General features: G+C 43.8%; 1 protein-coding gene across 1 annotated transcript in view; it reads left to right on the forward strand.

Moving 5' to 3' along the window:
* arl10 (ADP-ribosylation factor-like 10) overlaps positions 1-19,722 on the forward strand; it is a 23,041-nt gene extending 3,319 nt beyond the window's left edge. The window contains exons 2-4 of the mRNA XM_061056355.1: positions 4,167-4,350; positions 12,391-12,566; positions 16,992-19,722. Coding sequence (XP_060912338.1) covers positions 4,167-4,350; positions 12,391-12,566; positions 16,992-17,165 — 534 coding nt within the window. The 3' untranslated portion in view covers positions 17,166-19,722. The remainder of the gene's footprint in view (positions 1-4,166; positions 4,351-12,390; positions 12,567-16,991) is intronic.
* Positions 19,723-19,980: the final 258 nt, after the last annotated feature.

A 19,980-nucleotide genomic window follows, 5' to 3' on the forward strand; every position in this document is an offset into this window, starting at 1 on the left:
AGACGAGGGGCTGAAGATTTGTGTCACAGTTGGAGGATCAAAGTTTCCTTCTCATTGGAGCGCTGCAGGCGAGCCAACTTTAACTCCGCTGTGATGAAGTCAGCATGTCTCCAAACGTCTGCGGCGCTCGAGTGTCCTTGAGCGAGGAGTGAAATCCTCCTCAGATCTGCAGCTGAGCGGGCTGTTTTAGTTCTTCCCCGAGGAGAGAGAAAACAAAAGAAATCAATACAGAAACTAGTCTTTTCATGAGGAATGGAAATGTCTGGAAAGTGCTGAGAGCTGAAAGAGAGACTGGAAGATAAACGATTTGGAAAACGACCGATTCCACGACACATGTGTAGCATGTGGGCTAATTGTGCATTCATTTAAATTAAATTTAAATGGTGAAGAAATAAGGTCTCTCAGAGCTCAAATGTGAATACCAACAAAATCCAAACACAGGTAAATTTAAATAATAATTATTGTATTTCACAAAAACAAATTACTTCCAATATAACAAAACAATAAATTCAAACAATCAACATTAATATCGTCTTAATTCAAATGCTTCGTGGGTCCATCAAAAACCAAAAAAAAAAGTCAATGTCTTTCAATCCGTGTTCGAATGTCTTTCAAATCCTACCAACTTGTAGGCAGGGTAGATCTCGTCGATTTAGCTCGCCATCTCCACGCTGTACGGTTCATACAACAAAAAACCTGACCTATAAAAAAAAAGGTCATGAACAGTGAGTCCATTCATTGTGCAGTCATTGAAATATTCATTATCGGATCTCCTTGAAAACCCCATTACTTAAACATTACACAACATAAATATACCTTTAAATTGTATGTCTACATACCGGGATTAACCATGGGATTACTTTATGAAATCCCACGGTGTAATCAAATAAAAAGAAATACATGCCAAAGTTTCCAATGACAAGGCCCCGTACACGGCGTGGCTTAAATTAGCGGTTTTCCCAAGGGGATTCTGCATAGAAATTTCTCCCGCGATTCCCGCAGAAGAAAACAACCAACGACACTTATCACTCATCTAACATTAAAAATACACAATCTACAACTCATCGCTGTGTAAATCATAACTTCGTTGTCCCGTCTCGAGCAACCAAACAATTCAGCAACATGCCATGAGATGAGGTGAGGGGAAGTGACCTCGTGAACCAGATGTTTATGATAAGTGGGAAGAGTTCTGATTGGTTTAAGATTTTATCGGAGTCAGGTGAGATGATGGAATGTTCAAGAAAAATAAAATAGGGAAATAAATAAATACAAAATAAAATGAAAACCAATTATTCTTAAGTTATGGAGGTTCACCGAGGTCACTCCCCTCTCAAAAGGAAAAAAAATACAGGGCTAATATTTAATTAACCTGGGTTACACATGGCGGACAAAGCTGTGGAGCTGAGAGAGAAACGTCCAAACAAAAACAGAGATCCTGAGATTTACATCCAACGGAGAAATAAAGCAAAGATATTCTCTGGAAACAAAGCAGCATGTTCATGAAAGTAAACTTCCGATCGTACGAGTAAAGAGAGGTCGTTTTAAATGAGTTCAAAGTCTGAGTTTTTTTGTTCCTCACAGAAATGGCCTCACTTTGTAACTGGAGCTGATAGTCGTCTTTAAACTGAAGATAAAGTGAAATGAAACGTTTCAGGAAGGACATGTTTTAGAGCAGCTGGTCCTCGTGTGGTCCCACATGAGGGACCGCATGAAGGACCACATGAGGGACCAAATGAGGGACCGCATGAGGGACCGCATGAAGGACCGCATGAGGGACCACATGAGGGACCACATGAAGAACCACATGAGGATCCAAATGAGGGACCAAATGAGGGACCACATGAGGGACCACATGAGAGACCGCATGAGGGACCGCATGAAGGACCACATGAGGGTCCAAATGAGGGACCAAATGAGGGACCGCATGAAGGACCACATGAGGGTCCAAATGAGGGTCCAAATGAGGGACCACATGAGGGTCCAAATGAGGGACCAAATGAGGGACCACATGAGGGATATGTTAGCCCTGTGATTGGCTGACAGTCCAGGGTGTAACCCCGCCTCTCGCCCAATGACAGCTGGGATCGTCTCCAGACCCCGAATAGGAAAAGGGTTGTAGCTGATGGATTATGAGATCTTAAAGTGCAGTTTAACACTTTAATGTTTAACAAGCTGTATGTATCCACTTTAATGGCTGGGATTGGATTCATGACTTATCACGTTTTAAACACTTTTTCACTTTTGAAGATCAAATGAAGCTTCTAAATCTTTGAGAAGTTTTTCTTCAAAGTTTTTATCAGACCTTCATGTTTGTTTACTGCTGACTTTAATATCTCAGTGTGAACGTGTGAAACGTCTTTTTAAGCTTTTAAAGCTCGACGTCAGCGTCTCCTGTAGAATCTTGGAGAGAACGTTTGCGAGCATGGATCATTTTGCACAGAGTCCACGCTGACGTGCTGCAAAACGAGAGATCAAGTGAAAGCTCTGCAGCCTCAGAGCGGCTCGGAGCTGTCAGGGTTTTTGAAGTGTGTCTCCCAGCAGGCTGCATGAGAGCAGGATCTGTCAGAGCGTCCGTGTTTACCCACAAACACCCGGCCATGATTTTTGCCACACTTCAGTCTTCTCTCTGTGATTGTTTGTTTGTAGGAATAGAACCAGAGCTCACTCTCAGGGTGTGATGAGTCGTCTGGAAGCTGAATGTGATATTTTATAATAAGGGAGTCAGAAGTGATGCTGCAGCTCTGAAGGCACTCATGAATTGCTAATTAACCTCTGCAGAAGCACAGTTCATGAATAAGGACTAACCTGCTGGGAGTTTAGAGTCGAGCTGACGGACGTGTGCAGGATCTCAGAGGGACTGAGACGTCTCAGGTGTGAAACAGAGAGAGAGAGAGAGGGCGAGCGAGGAGGTTTAACTCCAGCAGCTGACCTTTACAGAGCGTCCTTTTAGAGGCTACAGGACAGACGAGAAACCTGAGTACTCAGGAATACAGAGCAGGTATCAGTTAGCATGCTGCTGCTCTGTGACGGCTTTACACACGTTTATGATCAGGACTTTCACCTCTGGAGGTTTGCAGAAGCTCATTCTTTTTCAAAATGAAACGACGAGGCCTTTCATCTGTCAAACGGCTTCAGTTTGTTTTTAAGCAGTCAGGGCTGCTAATCACTTTCATGATCATAGAATCCGTTAATAAAAGAGAAGGAGATGCTCCCCGCACTCATGATGAGGTCGATTGAGGAGCTCTTTGACTCGACTGATTGATGCAATAAAATCACAAATAAAACATAAACACCTTTATTCACACGCCATGGTGACTCAGCGCTTTATTTATAGAGCTCCATTCATACACAGAATTCAACGTTTGAAGAGGTCCACTCAGTGAGATGTGTAGAGAGTGAAATGATAGACAAGTAGACATTTCTAGTCATGTTTAAAGCTAGAAATAGATCATTACCCGAAAATGTACAGAAGTTGTTTGTATTTACATCTAATGAGGAGGATCATAGACGGAGATTTAATTTTAAAAGTCCATTTGCACGCACTACATTAAAACAAATGTGTATCTCAGTAAATGGAGTTAAATTATGGAATTCTCTCGATAATCATTTAAAATGCTGCTCAACTCTCATTCAATTTAAAAGAATGTATAAAGAAAAGGTTCTGGGAAATTATGAATGTATTGAGTTAATCTAACTGATTGTATTTGATGTTTCTATATTTTTTATCTATTTTTTGTTTTGTGAAAGAAAGAGAAAACAACAGGTTAGCCATCTTATTCTGTTAAACAGTATCTTGTGTTGTTAGGTATTATACGTTTTCTTCTTCCTGCTCCTGTTTGCTCATGAACAGTGTTTCAGCATTATGAAAAAATATTTTTTGTTGTGTATTATGGTGTTGAAACCAAACACTGAAAAGAGCAAATACATCAAATATGAAATGAAATGAAATGATAAAGGTATCTTACTATCTGATCATTAAGGAAACATGTTGAAGTGCTGGCTTCTCTGACAACAATGCAGCAGCCAGTATGTCCTCCTTCTAACTTTAGATTCTGCTGTGTTTTGATATTCTTCACATGTAAACATTACTAATAATTACTAATAAACCTGCGTTGTTTATCAAACTGATCCCTCCAGTCCTCATGTCTGAATGTTTCTGCCTGCAGGAGGAGGAGGAGCGTGGGAAGCGTCAGGTCCTGGTCCTCGGTCTCGACGGGGCCGGGAAGAGCAGCATGCTGATGGGTTTGACCCCCGGGGAGTCGGCGGCTAAAAGAGGCCGCTGCCGGCCCACACGAGGCTTCAACTTCATGAGCCTGAACGCCCCCGCCTGTCAGCTCGACTTCCTGGAGAGTAAGACTCCTTTTCTTCCTCGATTCAGACGCTACAGGCTGCATGTTTAATGTGGAAGCATGAAGCGGAGAGACGGAAACAGCACTTTGTGTCTTTAGATTCACATTTTAACAAACTGCTCAACAGACTGCAGGAAGACGTCTTCATATAAACACTACTTTCATAAACGCGTAGTGCGAGCAGTTGTATTGCCAAAGACAAGTCATACTGTCGGGGGACCGTCCTGTTTTCATGCTCGGTGTCCCACTCACGTCCCTCTTTTAACCAACCAAAACAATACACCATGCAACAACACTGATTGGTCTCTACATGTGTCAATCAATCTCAGGGTTGGGGCTGTTTCTTAGCTAACCTAGCTTACTATGCTAACAGGACCTGCTGCGTAACGACAGGTAAGCTAGCTTACCATGCTAACAGGACCTGCTGCGTAACGACAGGTAAGCTAGCTTACCATGCTAACAGGATGGGCGAGCTGTCCTTCTGAACAGGAAGTCAGTGTTTTCCAAAGAGCTCCAGGAGAGTTACAGCTTCCTGTGAAAAGCTAATGAAGACGCTCGTTCTGCACACACTGCACGTGTCCACGTGTCGCCCACGGTGGAAATGTCGACATACAAAGTAATTTTAAAACGAGCCAACACAAACGCTGGATAGAGACAGAAGTAGAACTGTTTTTGAAAATATGGTCACCCTAGCTAACTAGCTAACACAGGTTAGCATTAGATATTGTAAGACGTGCCGTGCAATGTTGGAATGGAATTAAAAATGAAGCTGGTCGCATTCCTCCAACGTTAGCTCAAACTTACGTTACGTCTCTGCATGAATTTGCTTTTCTTCATACGTTACCTTTTACAAACTCTGATCACATGGTCGGGATGTACATTAAAAGTGAGGTGCCATTGAAGGAAACATGGTTTCCTCAGGAAGTCATTTCAGTTCTCTCACCTTGTTATTAACCTGAGACTGGGACAGAGAACCCTCACACTGTTTCTCCCCAAAATCATTCACTTTCTCTCAAATGCAAACCAAGCTAATGAAAACATGAGAGTCCAAAAAGAAGCAGAAGATTTTATTTACAGACAAACAAACAAATCCAGCAAATGAGCATTCCTCTGAAAGACAAAAAAAAGATCAAAATAACTCTGAGTGTTTGCCGTCAGCTGCCTCAGAATGAGCTTCTGCAGGTGTATGCACATGAACGTGTCGCGCTCAGCGGCAGATTGATTCACAATCTGAACACAGAGAGCCTCAGATCTTTCTCTAATCTCTGAAAGTAAAAGCAGCACACGTCAGCGCCCACTCAGTCAGGATGCTTCTCTGTCTCTGTGCGGTGAGAGTCGGAGTCTTTGTCTGGGGTGACGTTGATGCAGAGGCATGTTGACAGCTCGGAGCAGTACAGAGCTCAGGGATGAGCGAGATCTCTTTGTAGAGTCCGTCAGGGACATCCAGCCTTTAAACTCTGAAAAGATGCAGATCAGGGAGAGAAGTGGAGCCACGCTTTGAGCTGCTCAGATCTGACGTTGTGCTAAAGGGAAGTGAAAAACAACATCTCAGCGTGCATGCTTTGCCTCATGTTTGTTTCTTCTTCTGGTGCTGGAACAGTTTGTTCTAGTTTGTTTTTCATCTGATTTGATGGACTATGTAAATGAGCTGTGTTTGACCACGCCCCCTCTCTGGAAGGGCTTGAGTGTCTCGGTGCTTTCTCGCTCCATGTCCTATTGTTTACGGTGAGAAGGCAGACTCAGAGGGCAGAACAAACACCTAGCTGTGGGAGTGTCACCCACCTGGGGGAGGGGCTACTGCTGATGCAGCCATCGCCATCCGGCTTACTCGATTGGCTGTGGAAACTCAAGCGAGATCAGGGTTTACTTTACAATCAGGTGACTTTGTTAGAATGAACGTTGTAGGTGTAAAAACAAGGTCATCCACACCTTTATGACTTAGTGTGTGTGTGTATGTGTTCATAAGGCGCCCTGCAGAGCGTCAGGACAAACCTCCCGCTTAGCCCCCCCCCCGCCCCCGACTTTAAAACAGCTGCTCTCCCAGCTGAGCGTCCGCTCCACCATCAGGTAAACAGGTATTTATTTCTGCCACCTCATGTCAGCTCCAGCATCATCACTGCCCTGTTGCCTAGCAACAACCTCTGTTAAGTCCGGCATTAATGAAGTCCTGCTGAGCGGCTGTGTGCTGCACTCGGAGGCGGCGACGGCCTGAAGTCAAACCCGCCCGAGTGTGTGAGCGAGCGATTGGTTTCAGCCGCCGAGCGCCGATGCTCATTAAAGCTGCAGGTCAGATCGGACGCACAGCGGGATTGTGGGAAGTTAAAGCATGCGGTTGTTAACCTCCCTGAGACTGAAGACAACGACTGAAGGAATGCAGAATGATTTAAAATAAAAAACACTGAGACATTTTAAAGACGTGAGCTCCTTTTGTTGGTCAGTCTGAAGATCCTCCATGTGAACAAACTGTTCTCTGTTCACAGATTCTGCAGGAAAATAAAACCTGTACTCGGGTTTTAATGTGAGACGTGTTCTGGTTTCTGTTTGCAGTCTGAGTAGGTTTGACCAATCACGTCTCAGCAGGAAGAACTTAGTTATCATCTCAGCGTTAATTTCATGATTTCATTTTCTATACAAAGAAAACTTGGTGTCACCCACATCACCAAAACATCACCAACACATCACCAAAACATCACCAACACATCACCAACACATCACCATAACATCACCAACACATCACCAAAACATCACCAAAACATCACCAACACATCACCATAACATCACCAACACATCACCAACACATCACCAACACATCACCATAACATCGCCAAAACATCGCCAACACATCGCCAAAACATCGCCAACACATCACCAAAACATCGCCAACACATCGCCAAAACATGACCAACACATCACCAAAACATCACCAACACATCACCAACATCGCCTTAAAGCATGCGGTTGTTAACCTCCCTGAGACTGAAGACGACGACTGAAGGAATGCAGAATGATTTAAAATAAAAAACACTGAGACATTTTAAAGACGTGAGCTCCTTTTGTTGGTCAGTCTGAAGATCCTCCATGTGAACAAACTGTTCTCTGTTCACAGATTCTGCAGGAAAATAAAACCTGTACTCAGGTTTTAATGTGAGACGTGTTCTGGTTTCTGTTTGCAGTCTGAGTAGGTTTGACCAATCACGTCTCAGCAGGAAGAACTTAGTTATCATCTCAGCGTTAATTTCATGATTTCATTTTCTATACAAAGAAAACTTGGTGTCACCCACATCACCAAAACATCACCAACACATCCCCAAAACATCACCAACACATCACCATAACATCACCAACACATCACCAAAACATCACCAAAACATCACCAACACATCACCATAACATCACCAACACATCACCAACACATCACCAACACATCACCATAACATCACCAACACATCACCATAACATCGCCAAAACATCGCCAACACATCGGCAACACATCACCAACACATCGCCATAACATCTTCAAAACATCGCCAACACATCGCCAAAACATCACCAACACATCGCCATAACATCGCCAAAACATCGCCAAAACATCGCCAACACATCGCCAACACATCACCAACACATCACCATAACATCGCCAAAACATCGCCAACACATCGCCAAAACATCGCCAAAACATGACCAACACATCACCAAAACATGACCAACACATCACCAACACATCACCAACACATCACCAACACATCACCAACACATCACCAAAACATCACCAACACATCACCAACACATCACCAAAACATGACCAACACATCACCAAATCATCACCAACACATCACCAACACATGACCAACACATCACCAACACATCACCAAATCATCACCAACACATCACCAACACATCACCAACACATGACCAACACATCACCAAATCATCACCAACACATCACCAACACATCACCAACACATGACCAACACATCACCAAATCATCACCAACACATCACCAACACATCACCATAACATCACCAACACATCACCAACACATCACCAACACATGACCAACACATCGCCAAATCATCACCAAAACATCACCAACACATCACCAACACATGACCAACACATCGCCAAATCATCACCAAAACATCACCAACACATCACCAACACATGACCAACACATCACCAAATCATCACCAACACATCACCAACACATCACCATAACATCACCAACACATCACCAACACATCACCAACACATGACCAACACATCGCCAACACATCGCCAAAACATCGCCAACACATCGCCAACACATCACCAAAACATCACCAACACATCACCAAAACATCACCAACACATCACCAACACATCACCAAAACATCACCAACACATCACCAAAACATCACCAACACATCACCAAAACATCACCAACACATCACCAACACATCACCAACACATCACCAAAACATCACCAACACATCGCCAAAACATCGCCAACACATCGCCAAAACATCGGCAACACATCGCCAACACATCGCCAAAACATCACCAACACATCACCAACACATGACCAACACATCACCAAATCATCACCAACACATCACCATAACATCACCAACACATCACCAACACATCACCAACACATGACCAACACATCGCCAAATCATCACCAACACATCACCAACACATGACCAACACATCACCAAATCATCACCAACACATCACCAACACATCACCATAACATCACCAACACATCACCAACACATCACCAACACATGACCAACACATCACCAAAACATCACCAACACATCACCAAAACATCACCAACACATCACCATAACATCACCAACACATCACCAAAACATCACCAACACATCACCAACACATCACCAACACATCACCAACACATCACCAAAACATCACCAACACATCGCCAAAACATCGCCAACACATCGCCAAAACATCGCCAACACATCGCCAACACATCGCCAAAACATGACCAACACATGACCAACACATCACCAACACATCACCAACACATCACCAACACATCACCAACACATCACCAACACATCACCAAAACATCACCAACACATCGCCAAAACATCGCCAACACATCGCCAAAACATCACCAACACATCGCCAACACATCGCCAAAACATCACCAACACATCACCAACACATGACCAACACATCACCAAATCATCACCAACACATCACCATAACATCACCAACACATCACCAACACATCACCAACACATGACCAACACATCGCCAAATCATCACCAACACATCACCAACACATGACCAACACATCACCAAATCATCACCAACGCATCACCAACACATCACCATAACATCACCAACACATCACCAACACATCACCAACACATGACCAACACATCACCAAAACATCACCAACACATCACCAAAACATCACCAACACATCACCATAACATCACCAACACATCACCAAAACATCACCAACACATCACCAACACATCACCAACACATCACCAAAACATCACCAACACATCGCCAAAACATCGCCAACACATCGCCAAAACATCGCCAACACATCGCCAACACATCGCCAAAACATGACCAACACATGACCAACACATCACCAACACATCACCAACACATCACCATAACATCACCAACACATCACCAACACATCACCAACACATGACCAACACATCGCCAAATCATCACCAACACATCACCAACACATGACCAACACATCACCAAATCATCACCAACACATCACCAACACATCACCATAACATCACCAACACATCACCAACACATCACCAACACATGACCAACACATCGCCAACACATCGCCAAAACATCGGCAACACATCGCCAACACATCGCCAAAACATCACCAACACATCACCAAAACATCACCAACACATCACCAAAACATCACCAACACATCACCAACACATCACCAAAACATCACCAACACATCACCAACACATGACCAAAACATCGCCAACACATCGCCAACACATTGCCAAAACATCGCCAACACATCACCAAAACATCACCAACACATCACCAAAACATCACCAACACATCACCAAAACATCACCAACACATCACCAACACATCACCAACACATCACCAACACATCACCAAAACATCACCAACACATCACCAACACATCACCAAAACATCACCAACACATCACCAAAACATCACCAACACATCACCAACACATCACCATAACATCACCAACACATCACCAAAACATCACCAAAACATCACCAACACATCACCAAAACATCACCAAAACATCACCAACACATCACCAACACATCACCATAACATCACCAAAACATCACCAACACATCACCAAAACATCACCAAAACATCACCAACACATCACCAAAACATCACCAAAACATCACCAACACATCACCAACACATCACCATAACATCACCAAAACATCACCAACACATCATCAACACATCACCAAAACATCACCAACACATCACCAAAACATCACCAAAACATCACCAACACATCACCAACACATCACCATAACATCACCAAAACATCACCAACACATCACCAACACATCACCAACACATCACCAAAACATCACCAACACATCACCAAAACATCACCAAAACATCACCAACACATCACCAACACATCACCAAAACATCACCAACACATCACCAACACATCACCAAAACATCACCATAACATCACCAACACATCACCAACACATCACCATAACATCACCAACACATCACCATAACATCGCCATAAAATCGCCAAAACATCACCAACACATCACCAACACATCACCATAACATCGCCAAAACATCACCAACACATCACCAAAACATCACCAACACATCATCAAAACATCACCAAAACATCCTTTTCCATCTCAGAATCATCGCCCGCCTCCAGCTGCTGAGGCGCTCACCCTCACATTCATGCACGCAACATCGTAAATTCCTCCTTCCAGTTATGGGGAACATGTGATCAGTGGATCTGAAGCTCAAAAACATAAAAAGATGTTTTTTATCTGGTTACATCAGATCGTGTCACGACACTCTTAATCAATCAGTCAGATGTCCATGAAGCTGGATGATAAACAACTTACACAACCACCCATCGGACTCGCCCACGCTGCAGAGTGAAGAGAGGGACTCTGCAGGAAGTTATATTCCTGAAAGTCCTCAATGAGAGAGTCATTAGAGGGTGAATAAAACACAACTCAGGATTCAATAGATCTCTATGAGGAAAAGAGGTTAGAAAAAAACGTAGAAGTTCAGAACCATCAAATAAAGAAAAGGAAAAATAAATTCCTGCATGGTCATATTTCACTGACAAATCATTTTTGGAGGCAACGAGATGGAACAAATGACTCAGAGTCATTTTATCCAGCACGCTAACGTGGATATAAATAATCACTAAGAGGCGTCTGAGTCCGATCAGCACGGTGAACATTCAGAACTGATCTAACAGCTGATCTGATGTGACGTCATGACAGAGATCAGTTCACCTGCACGCTGACACTAAAGATGCTGACAGCAAACATCCGACGCCATCAAAGTCAATAGAAGAACAATATGTCACTTCCTGTTTGTTGTTCTTAATCCAACCAGGAGGTCGGGTCACGTTGGTGAAGGGTGTGTGCAGAGCGCTGTGCTCTCATTGGTCAACGGCACTGATGAAACAACATCGTAGAAAGTAGAGAGAAATCAGGCTCGACTTCCTGTCAGGAGGTCATGAGGCGTTATTATCGTTTACTGTGACACACCACACGGGGAAAAATAATCAACTTCCTGGTGGAGACACTACGACCGCTGGATCAGACTCTTAACGGTCTCTGGATCAGACTCTTAACGGTCTCTGGATCAGACTCTAACGATCTCTGAATCAGACTTGTGGTCCGTGTGGAGTACAGGATCTGTTTCTGCAGAAAGCTGATCTTTTATAAAAAGTTCATCTGACCGCTGAAATGGAATCTGTTGATTCCTAAATAATTTAATTTGAATGTTTGTGTCTTCTGTGCTGCAGTCGGGGGAGGGGAGGACCTGCGGAGGTACTGGTCCGACTACCTGAGGAGGACTCACGTTCTGGTTTACGTGGTGGACTCATCGGACCGGAGCCGCCTCCCGTTAGCTAAAGATGAACTTCACCGCCTGCTGACGGTGGAGCCTCAGCTGCCCGTGGTCGTCCTGGGAAACAAACAGGTAAACAACACGTTTCATAACTCAAGCTTTCCTAAACAAGGATTAAGAGCTGGGTCCTAGGAGGCTGACTAGACTCTTCTCCTCTGTCGCCCCCCGGTGGTGGAATGAACTTACAAACTCCATGTGATCTGCAGAGTCCCTCTGCACCTTTAAGAAAAAGCTAAAGACCCAGCTCTTTCATGAATACCTACTAACTTAATGATGATGGTCTCCATATTATTGATGATGATGATGGTAATGACGATGGTTTTTGTTTGATAACCACGACTTATAAGATGGTTTCTATACTGATTAGAGCTCTCAAGAACTGCCCTCAATGTTGTGCTTTGCCTCTGGTCACTTCCTGTCAGCACCTGTGTGTCCAATCAGACTCAAAGCTGATCGTTTGCTCTTACTGACATTGTTCCCTTTTTTCTAGATCCTTGCTTGTGTTGTTCTTACTCTCTGATGTACGTCGCTTTGGATAAAAGAGTCTGCTAAGTGAATTGTAGAATTGTAACATGGAACCGCTCCAGTCGTTATTCAGTCTTAACGAGGTTAAAGCTGAAAGAGAAGAAGAGGGAGCCGCTCCAGACGCTTCTCTCTTCATTAACCAACGAGTGATGATCCATGACACTCCTGAAATAAACATTTCTACATTTCCTCCTCGGCTCATATTTCTTCACCTCGTGCGGCGCTCGTCGAATTATTCATGAACCTCCGAGGGGAGTGGGAGTAATTGTCACATCTCTCTGCAGCTCTCAGCGCCCTCAACTGTGATCGCCATATTAGAGAGAAGAATACGAGATGAACGCAGGAGCACTTACTGTTCAGTCAGCTAAATGTGAGAAGTGAAGCCGAGTATCACGGTCAAAACATTACAGATAAGAAGCATTTACACAAATTAAACTCCAACCTTCTCCCTGTTTTCATCTCCACATCTGATGAGGAATCATTTTCCATCAGACGGATGATAAAGGCCACGTTTACACAAGAAGGATCCACTGAAAACAGAGACGCTTTTAGATTTCAAAAATGTTCAGCAAGCAGCAACCTCCGGTGTTAAAAACTGAAGCCGATGCTGAAGTGTAACATCCTGCAGTTCCTCGTGTGTCCACTAGAGGCTGGCTGCAGAAGCACAGGAAGTCACATACACACCCATTCTAAAAAGCCTGTTTTTACAGCAGAGATTAACATGTTTACAGCCTGGTTCAAAAAACCAAATAGGTGTGATTAGCTCATGTCTCGATGGACACACACTGTACGGGGGGTGAATGTTTTGATGACTCATCAGTTTTGATTTGATGAAGGATAAGAGTTATTCACAATAAGGCGTGTAGCTGACCTGATTGACAGGTGGGCGCGGTGTAACGGTTTGTCAGGAGGTTTAAAACCCGCCTCAGCTCCAGCTCTCAGCCTGTCGTTAGGTTGACTGAAAGTTAGACTGAGACAGCATTTCCAGCATGGAGACCGCCATCGATGGGACTCCAGCGCCCCCTGCAGGAACAGACGGGGAACGACACTCAGGCTTCATATTTACAGTTGGTGTTTCGTTTTATAAATCCGCTGATTTATAGACGTTTCTTTGAGCTTATGTGATAAAAGTATTTTTGGGAAGCTGCAATACCAAGTTTGGCCACCGTGTAAAATTGGCTTCAACAGTCGGCGCACTTCCTGGGGACTTGACCTATGTGCTACACATGGCTATTCACTGGAAGCGTATTGAGCTTGTGCTTAAGGTCTCAGTTTTCAGAGTAACTGCAGATTAACATATTAAAAGGAGACAGCGCTGCTTTAACAAGTCTGCACTCTTCAACGCGTTTTTAAAACTTTACGTTTACAGCACTAAACGCCGTTGTGGGCGTCATAAACGGTAACTTTGTTTTGCTTCTCGTTAACACTACAAGGGTGTAAAAAAAGTTTTGACAGGAGAGCAGGGAGACACAATTTGTGAATTCCATGTGAGGAGATAATAACTGAAAGCTGTGATGAATTTAAGTATTAAATAAGATAATCTTTGACCGTGCAGGAGTGTTTCTCCCTGCAGGCGTTGGTTTAGCATTTTATAATAAACGACTGCACTCAAGTCAGCTTTAAATAAAAGATATCATCAGAAGAGGAAGGACAGCGCTCCAATTTGTGCAGCCACTTGAACAAGCCTGAACATTAATCAATCACTTCAACAGATCGCTGTCCTCGTTCTGATTTTTGTCTCCTGAAGCGTAACAGATGTTTGGTTTTTAATCCGCCACTTCATCTTTACACAAATAAAGGAGACAGGCGGCTTTCTGTAACAGATGATCAAATCTCAAGGAGGTTTCACAGCGCTTGAATATTTTCCAAAGTGAGATGAATAGAAGATCATTTCATGTCGATTTGCCCTGAAGATCAGACCTTCCCTGTCAGAGCTGCACAGATCCTGGTTCAGGCTCCTGTGATATCTCTACTGGCAGGTCTTCCTACATGCACTATCAAACCCCTGCAGATGATCCAGAACGCAGCAGCATGACTCTTCTTCAACCTCCCAAAACCAGCACATGTCACTCCTCTGTTCATCTACCTCCACTGGCTCCCAGTTACTGCTCGCATCAAATTTAAAACTCTGCTGCTCGCTTACAAAACAGACACAGAAACGTCTCCTCCTTACTTTAACTCTCTGATCCAGGTCTACACTCCCTCCCCCCCCACTACGCTCTGCCAATGAAAGGCGTCTGATCCAACCTTCACAACAGGGTCCTAAGACGCTGACTAGACTCTTCTCCTCTGTCGCCCCCCGGTGGTGGAATGAACTTCCAAACTCCATGTGATCTGCAGAGTCCCTCTGCACCTTTAAGAAAAAGCTAAAGACCCAGCTCTTTCATGAATACCTACTAACTTAATGATGATGATATTTAGGATGGTTTTGATGCTGATTAGAGCTTTCAAGAACAGCTGTCGATGTTGTGCTCTGTCTCTGGTCACTTCCTGTTTGCACTTCCTGTCGTTGTCTCCTCTCTCTCTCCTCCCTTGTGTTGTTCTTACTCTGTGGTGTCGTCTCTTTGAATTAAAGTGTCAGATAAATGAATTGTTAAAAACGTCTCAGCTGTTCCTCAGAGTGTCTCTTTATTAGCAGCACTTTGTGAGATCTTTTATAACACTAAAGCCTCGGCCTCTGTCGTGCTTTGCACTCGATGCAGAACAAAGAAATAATGTCGTCGTTAAGAGGAGTTTTTGTTAATGATACCATCTCTAACCCGCCGTCACTATTTTATTCTCTGCCTCGACACTCGCTGTGTTGAAACTGCACAAAAGGATTCCTGCTGCTGAAACATTTCAAAAAGACGAGGCGGACTTCTATAGATTCTGGTCCGCTGTGAAGAGTTAGTGTAGGAGGCCGGTGTTAAAGTCAGTCTTCACGAGGAGACACACAAATTATTCAGTGTTATGTAAACCTTTAAAGAGGACATATTCTCCCCCTCCTCCACCTTTTCAAACAGTCCTCTCCTCCACCTTTTCAAACAGTCCCCTCCTCCACCTTTTCAAACAGTCCCCCTCCTCCACCTTTTCAAACAGTCCCCTCCTCCACCTTTTCAAACAGTCCCCTCCTCCACCTTTTCAAACAGTCCCCTCCTCCACCTTTTCAAACAGTCCCCCTCCTCCACCTTTTCAAACAGTCCCCTCCTCCACCTTTTCAAACAGTCCCCTCCTCCACCTTTTCAAACAGTCCCCCTCCTCCACCTTTTCAAACAGTCCCCTCCTCCACCTTTTCAAACAGTCCCCTCCTCCACCTTTTCAAACAGTCCCCCTGTGGTCTAAATGAAACATCTGTGCTTTGTTCAAAATATAACATGAATCAAGCACCAGAGGAGGTTTGTGACCCTGTATAAACCAGCTCTCTCAGAACGCTCCGTTTTGGTGTGTGTCTCTTTAAATGTAATAAGCCCCCCCCCCCGAGTTTTCCCCATAGACATCACTCCTCTGTAGAGAGAATAAAAATGGCCGAACTGTGCAAAAGTTTTGTTCTAGTCTGGGGGTGGAGTCCATGGGTGGAGATACCAGGGGAGGGGAGGGGATTTTTTTTTTTTTTTTACCAGAATCCCACTGTGACATCACAAGGAGAGCACATTTGAAACAGAGCATTTTTCTCTGTGTTGTAAGACTTATGCAGACCACAAACAAAGGACTGGATGGTTTATTTCACATGTTGTGGGTCAGTAGACTCTCAGGTTACACAGATAGATGTTCAGAAACACTAGAAGTGGATTTTTAATAATATGTCTCCTTTAACTTCATGTGAAATACATTTTATTATTTCAGATTAATAACAACGTGGCTGTCCTCCAAAGTGAGCTAAAAACAAACCGGTGCTAAGTATTCAAACTAACGCAGGGACAGTTTATGACTCGTTATTTGCTTGTCCTTGAAAAAGTGAACTTCTTGTTTAACTGTGTTTTGAACTCTTCACAGGATAAGCCGGACGCCGTGAGCGTGTCGGAGCTGCGTGAAGCCTTGTCTCTGGGCTCCGTGACGGAGACGAGAAAGCTGTTCCTCTTGGCCGCCCAGCTGGGCTCAGACGGCGCCCTGAGGAACTCCTGCCGGGGCCTGGACGCCTTCCAGGACGTCCTGCTCCAGCTCGTCTGATCTCTACCCGGCTCACAGAGAGGAATCCTCGTCTTCCTTTTGACTTATTGAAGCTTTGCGTTACGTGAGGCGGAGGAGGAGGGGGCGGAGTCAGCGAGATGGAGCAGCACCTCCTCATCTGCCTCCTCGCACGTTTATAACCACGTCAGTTTGGAAATAGCAGCTTTTAAAAACTCTTACTCAGCGATGAAGAGGAGGTGCAGAGCGAGGAGGATGAGGGATTGTTCCCCTCCTGCCAACGACTCAGACTTTATGTCGACCTGTGCGAGCGTGTAGATGTGTTTATATTAGTCAGGTCATATTTGGGGTTTCCAGGTTGGAGTTCCAGGGGACTGAAAAAACACACCACCTACGAGAATCTACCGCCTGTGTGTTTGTGAGATTCCTGCTAACTCCTACACGGAGGCTGATCTGAGGTTTTGGGGGATTTAAAGGGACCTCCTGACTTTTAAAAAACATTTTTTATTTTTATTCTCACGACTCGGTCAGGCTCGTGTGAGAACGTTTCGATGCTTTTCACTTTCTTTGAGAGTTTTTTAAGCTCCATTGTTTGAAATAAGTTTTGTGTTTTTGTTCTTAGCTGTGATTTAAGTCGTATTGTCAGAAGTTCACAGAGTTAGAGAGTGAACTGAATGTTTACAATCACTTATATTAATGTCCGTTAGCTTACCATGCTAACGAAAATTATCTCCTGGTCAAATGCTCCATGTCCCTTTCCTCTTCTTGACATGGTGTATTTTATTAAAAAAATATATATTAATCAACCAGATACAGAGTCACTTATTAACAGCTTATATTTTAAATTAATAAAATTAACATTAAACACATTGAGGGACAGGAAGCCCTAATGGTTGTTGGTAAAGTGACGCTTTAATCTCCTTTAATTCAGACTCAAAGGACTTCCTGGATCTGTGTTTTAGACCTGACAACACTCAAAATGACAGCTAATAACCCGATTTAGGAGTCACTAATGTTTACCAAGACTGTTAAAAAATGTCCATTAGCTTACCATGCTAACGAAATAAAACTCATGGTCTCCCCCCCCTCCCCTCGCCCCAGCATTTAGAGTTTCACAGATCAAAACCAAAATGGATTCTCTCTTTGTCAACAGGCAAGGCATGTCACTGCTCGGGACCCCTGGCCAGTAGGGGGCCTCCCGAGGGCGGACAAACTTTAAACTGTAGCAGAGGATCAGAATGTGCTAATTTTACAATGACAGTAGGAAACCTCCCTAAAGGGGCCCCATCTGACAGTGTTCAATGTTGTTGCGCTGCTAAGCGTTCCAGTATCCCTGTGAGAACTTAAAGTCTTCATATGTGATTTTTCACACTTAAATGTAGAAATCAAGTCTATCCTCTGAAAATAACTCTGTGAGTCATGACTGTCTACAATGGGTGTAACACCCGAGTCCCACTGTCTGTGATGTTTTCAGAGTTTTCAGAGTCCTATCTTCACTTTGTTTACATCGCCCGGACGGCCGGCTGACTCCTCCCCTCGTGTATAAAAGTTGTTTAATTGAGGGACTAGAGAAAAGAAGAATAACATACTGTACTCACTGCTTAACTGTGTTTCTAGATCACGCTCATTTCAGGTAAATTTACATGCAGTGTGAAGATACGAGCAGAATAAAGATCGCTAGCATTAGCATGCTAACACAACAATGCAGCGCGAGTTGTTTTGGTTTCATGCTGGTGCTCAAGGGCGACATCTGCTGGATCAAAAAATCACATGTAAAGCCTTTAAGTCAGTCCTTGAAGTTGGCGTTGGTGTTAGAATATCTTTAAAATAACGGTTTGGACACTGGTTGGAGCGGCCACGACTGACTCGCCCTGATCATCACAGTTCCAAAGTCCAAACTGATTAAAACTCAACATTCGTTCAAAGTTTTCCCAAAGCAAAACATTCAGAAGGATTTCCATTCACTAGAAGAGATCTTTTAGTTTGGGTTTTAGTAACTCCGGAGCGGCAGCCTGGCATTATGATTTTATCTGCAGGATTATTGATGAGAGCTGAAATTGTTGAAACACAACCCTCAAACATTCAGCGACGTCAGACAGCCAGACGTTGTTGTGTCTGAGTTTGTAACGTTCCCTCGAGGCGCTCGCAGCTCCGATAGATTCTCCGCCTTCTCCAGGAACTCAGTGTGGACAAACACGCTTGAACTTGTTTTTCTCCTGATTTTGTGAAAACAAGAAGAGAAGTTTTAGTCTCCTCGCTCTGCTCCGTCAGCTGTTCGCTCCTCAGATGATCCGAGAAGGAGACGAGCAGAAACAGTGAAACTCATTGAATGTAAACTTCTTTATCAGCTCGATTCTGATTGTTAATGCTGTTTGTGTGCAGCCACGTTCTGATCATGAAGCAGCGTTTTTTAAATGAATGTTAAAGTTTTATTCTTCTTTCTGACGCTCTGTGATTCTGCAGAAATGTCGTCGTCATGGTTACTGTGTTGTGTTTAATGTAAAGTGTTGTTTTCACGTGTTGTGTTAAAAGATATAACGGATATGAACTCATGCATGTTCTCTGATAAAACATTAAAAGTGTCAGGTGCATTTCTGAAGTCTTAAAATGGAGTTTGAATGATTTTACTCTACAGAGTTTATTTTCAGGTCGAAGGTTGATCTGCTGCAAAAACCACCTGGACTGATGTACAGGTCGACCCTCACCGTGGGAGTGGTTTCTCTTTGCAAACAAACAGATCTGAAGGTTCTCCTCAGCGGCCAAAGTTCCTGAACCAGTAAAACAGGAAGCTGTTTTCGTCTGAAACGACAGAGTTAAATATTTGCACATCACGCTGACAGCTGTGCAGGTTTACCCG

The sequence above is a fragment of the Labrus mixtus genome, chromosome 14 (assembly GCF_963584025.1).
Source record: "Labrus mixtus chromosome 14, fLabMix1.1, whole genome shotgun sequence".
Lineage (NCBI taxonomy): Eukaryota > Metazoa > Chordata > Actinopteri > Labriformes > Labridae > Labrus > Labrus mixtus.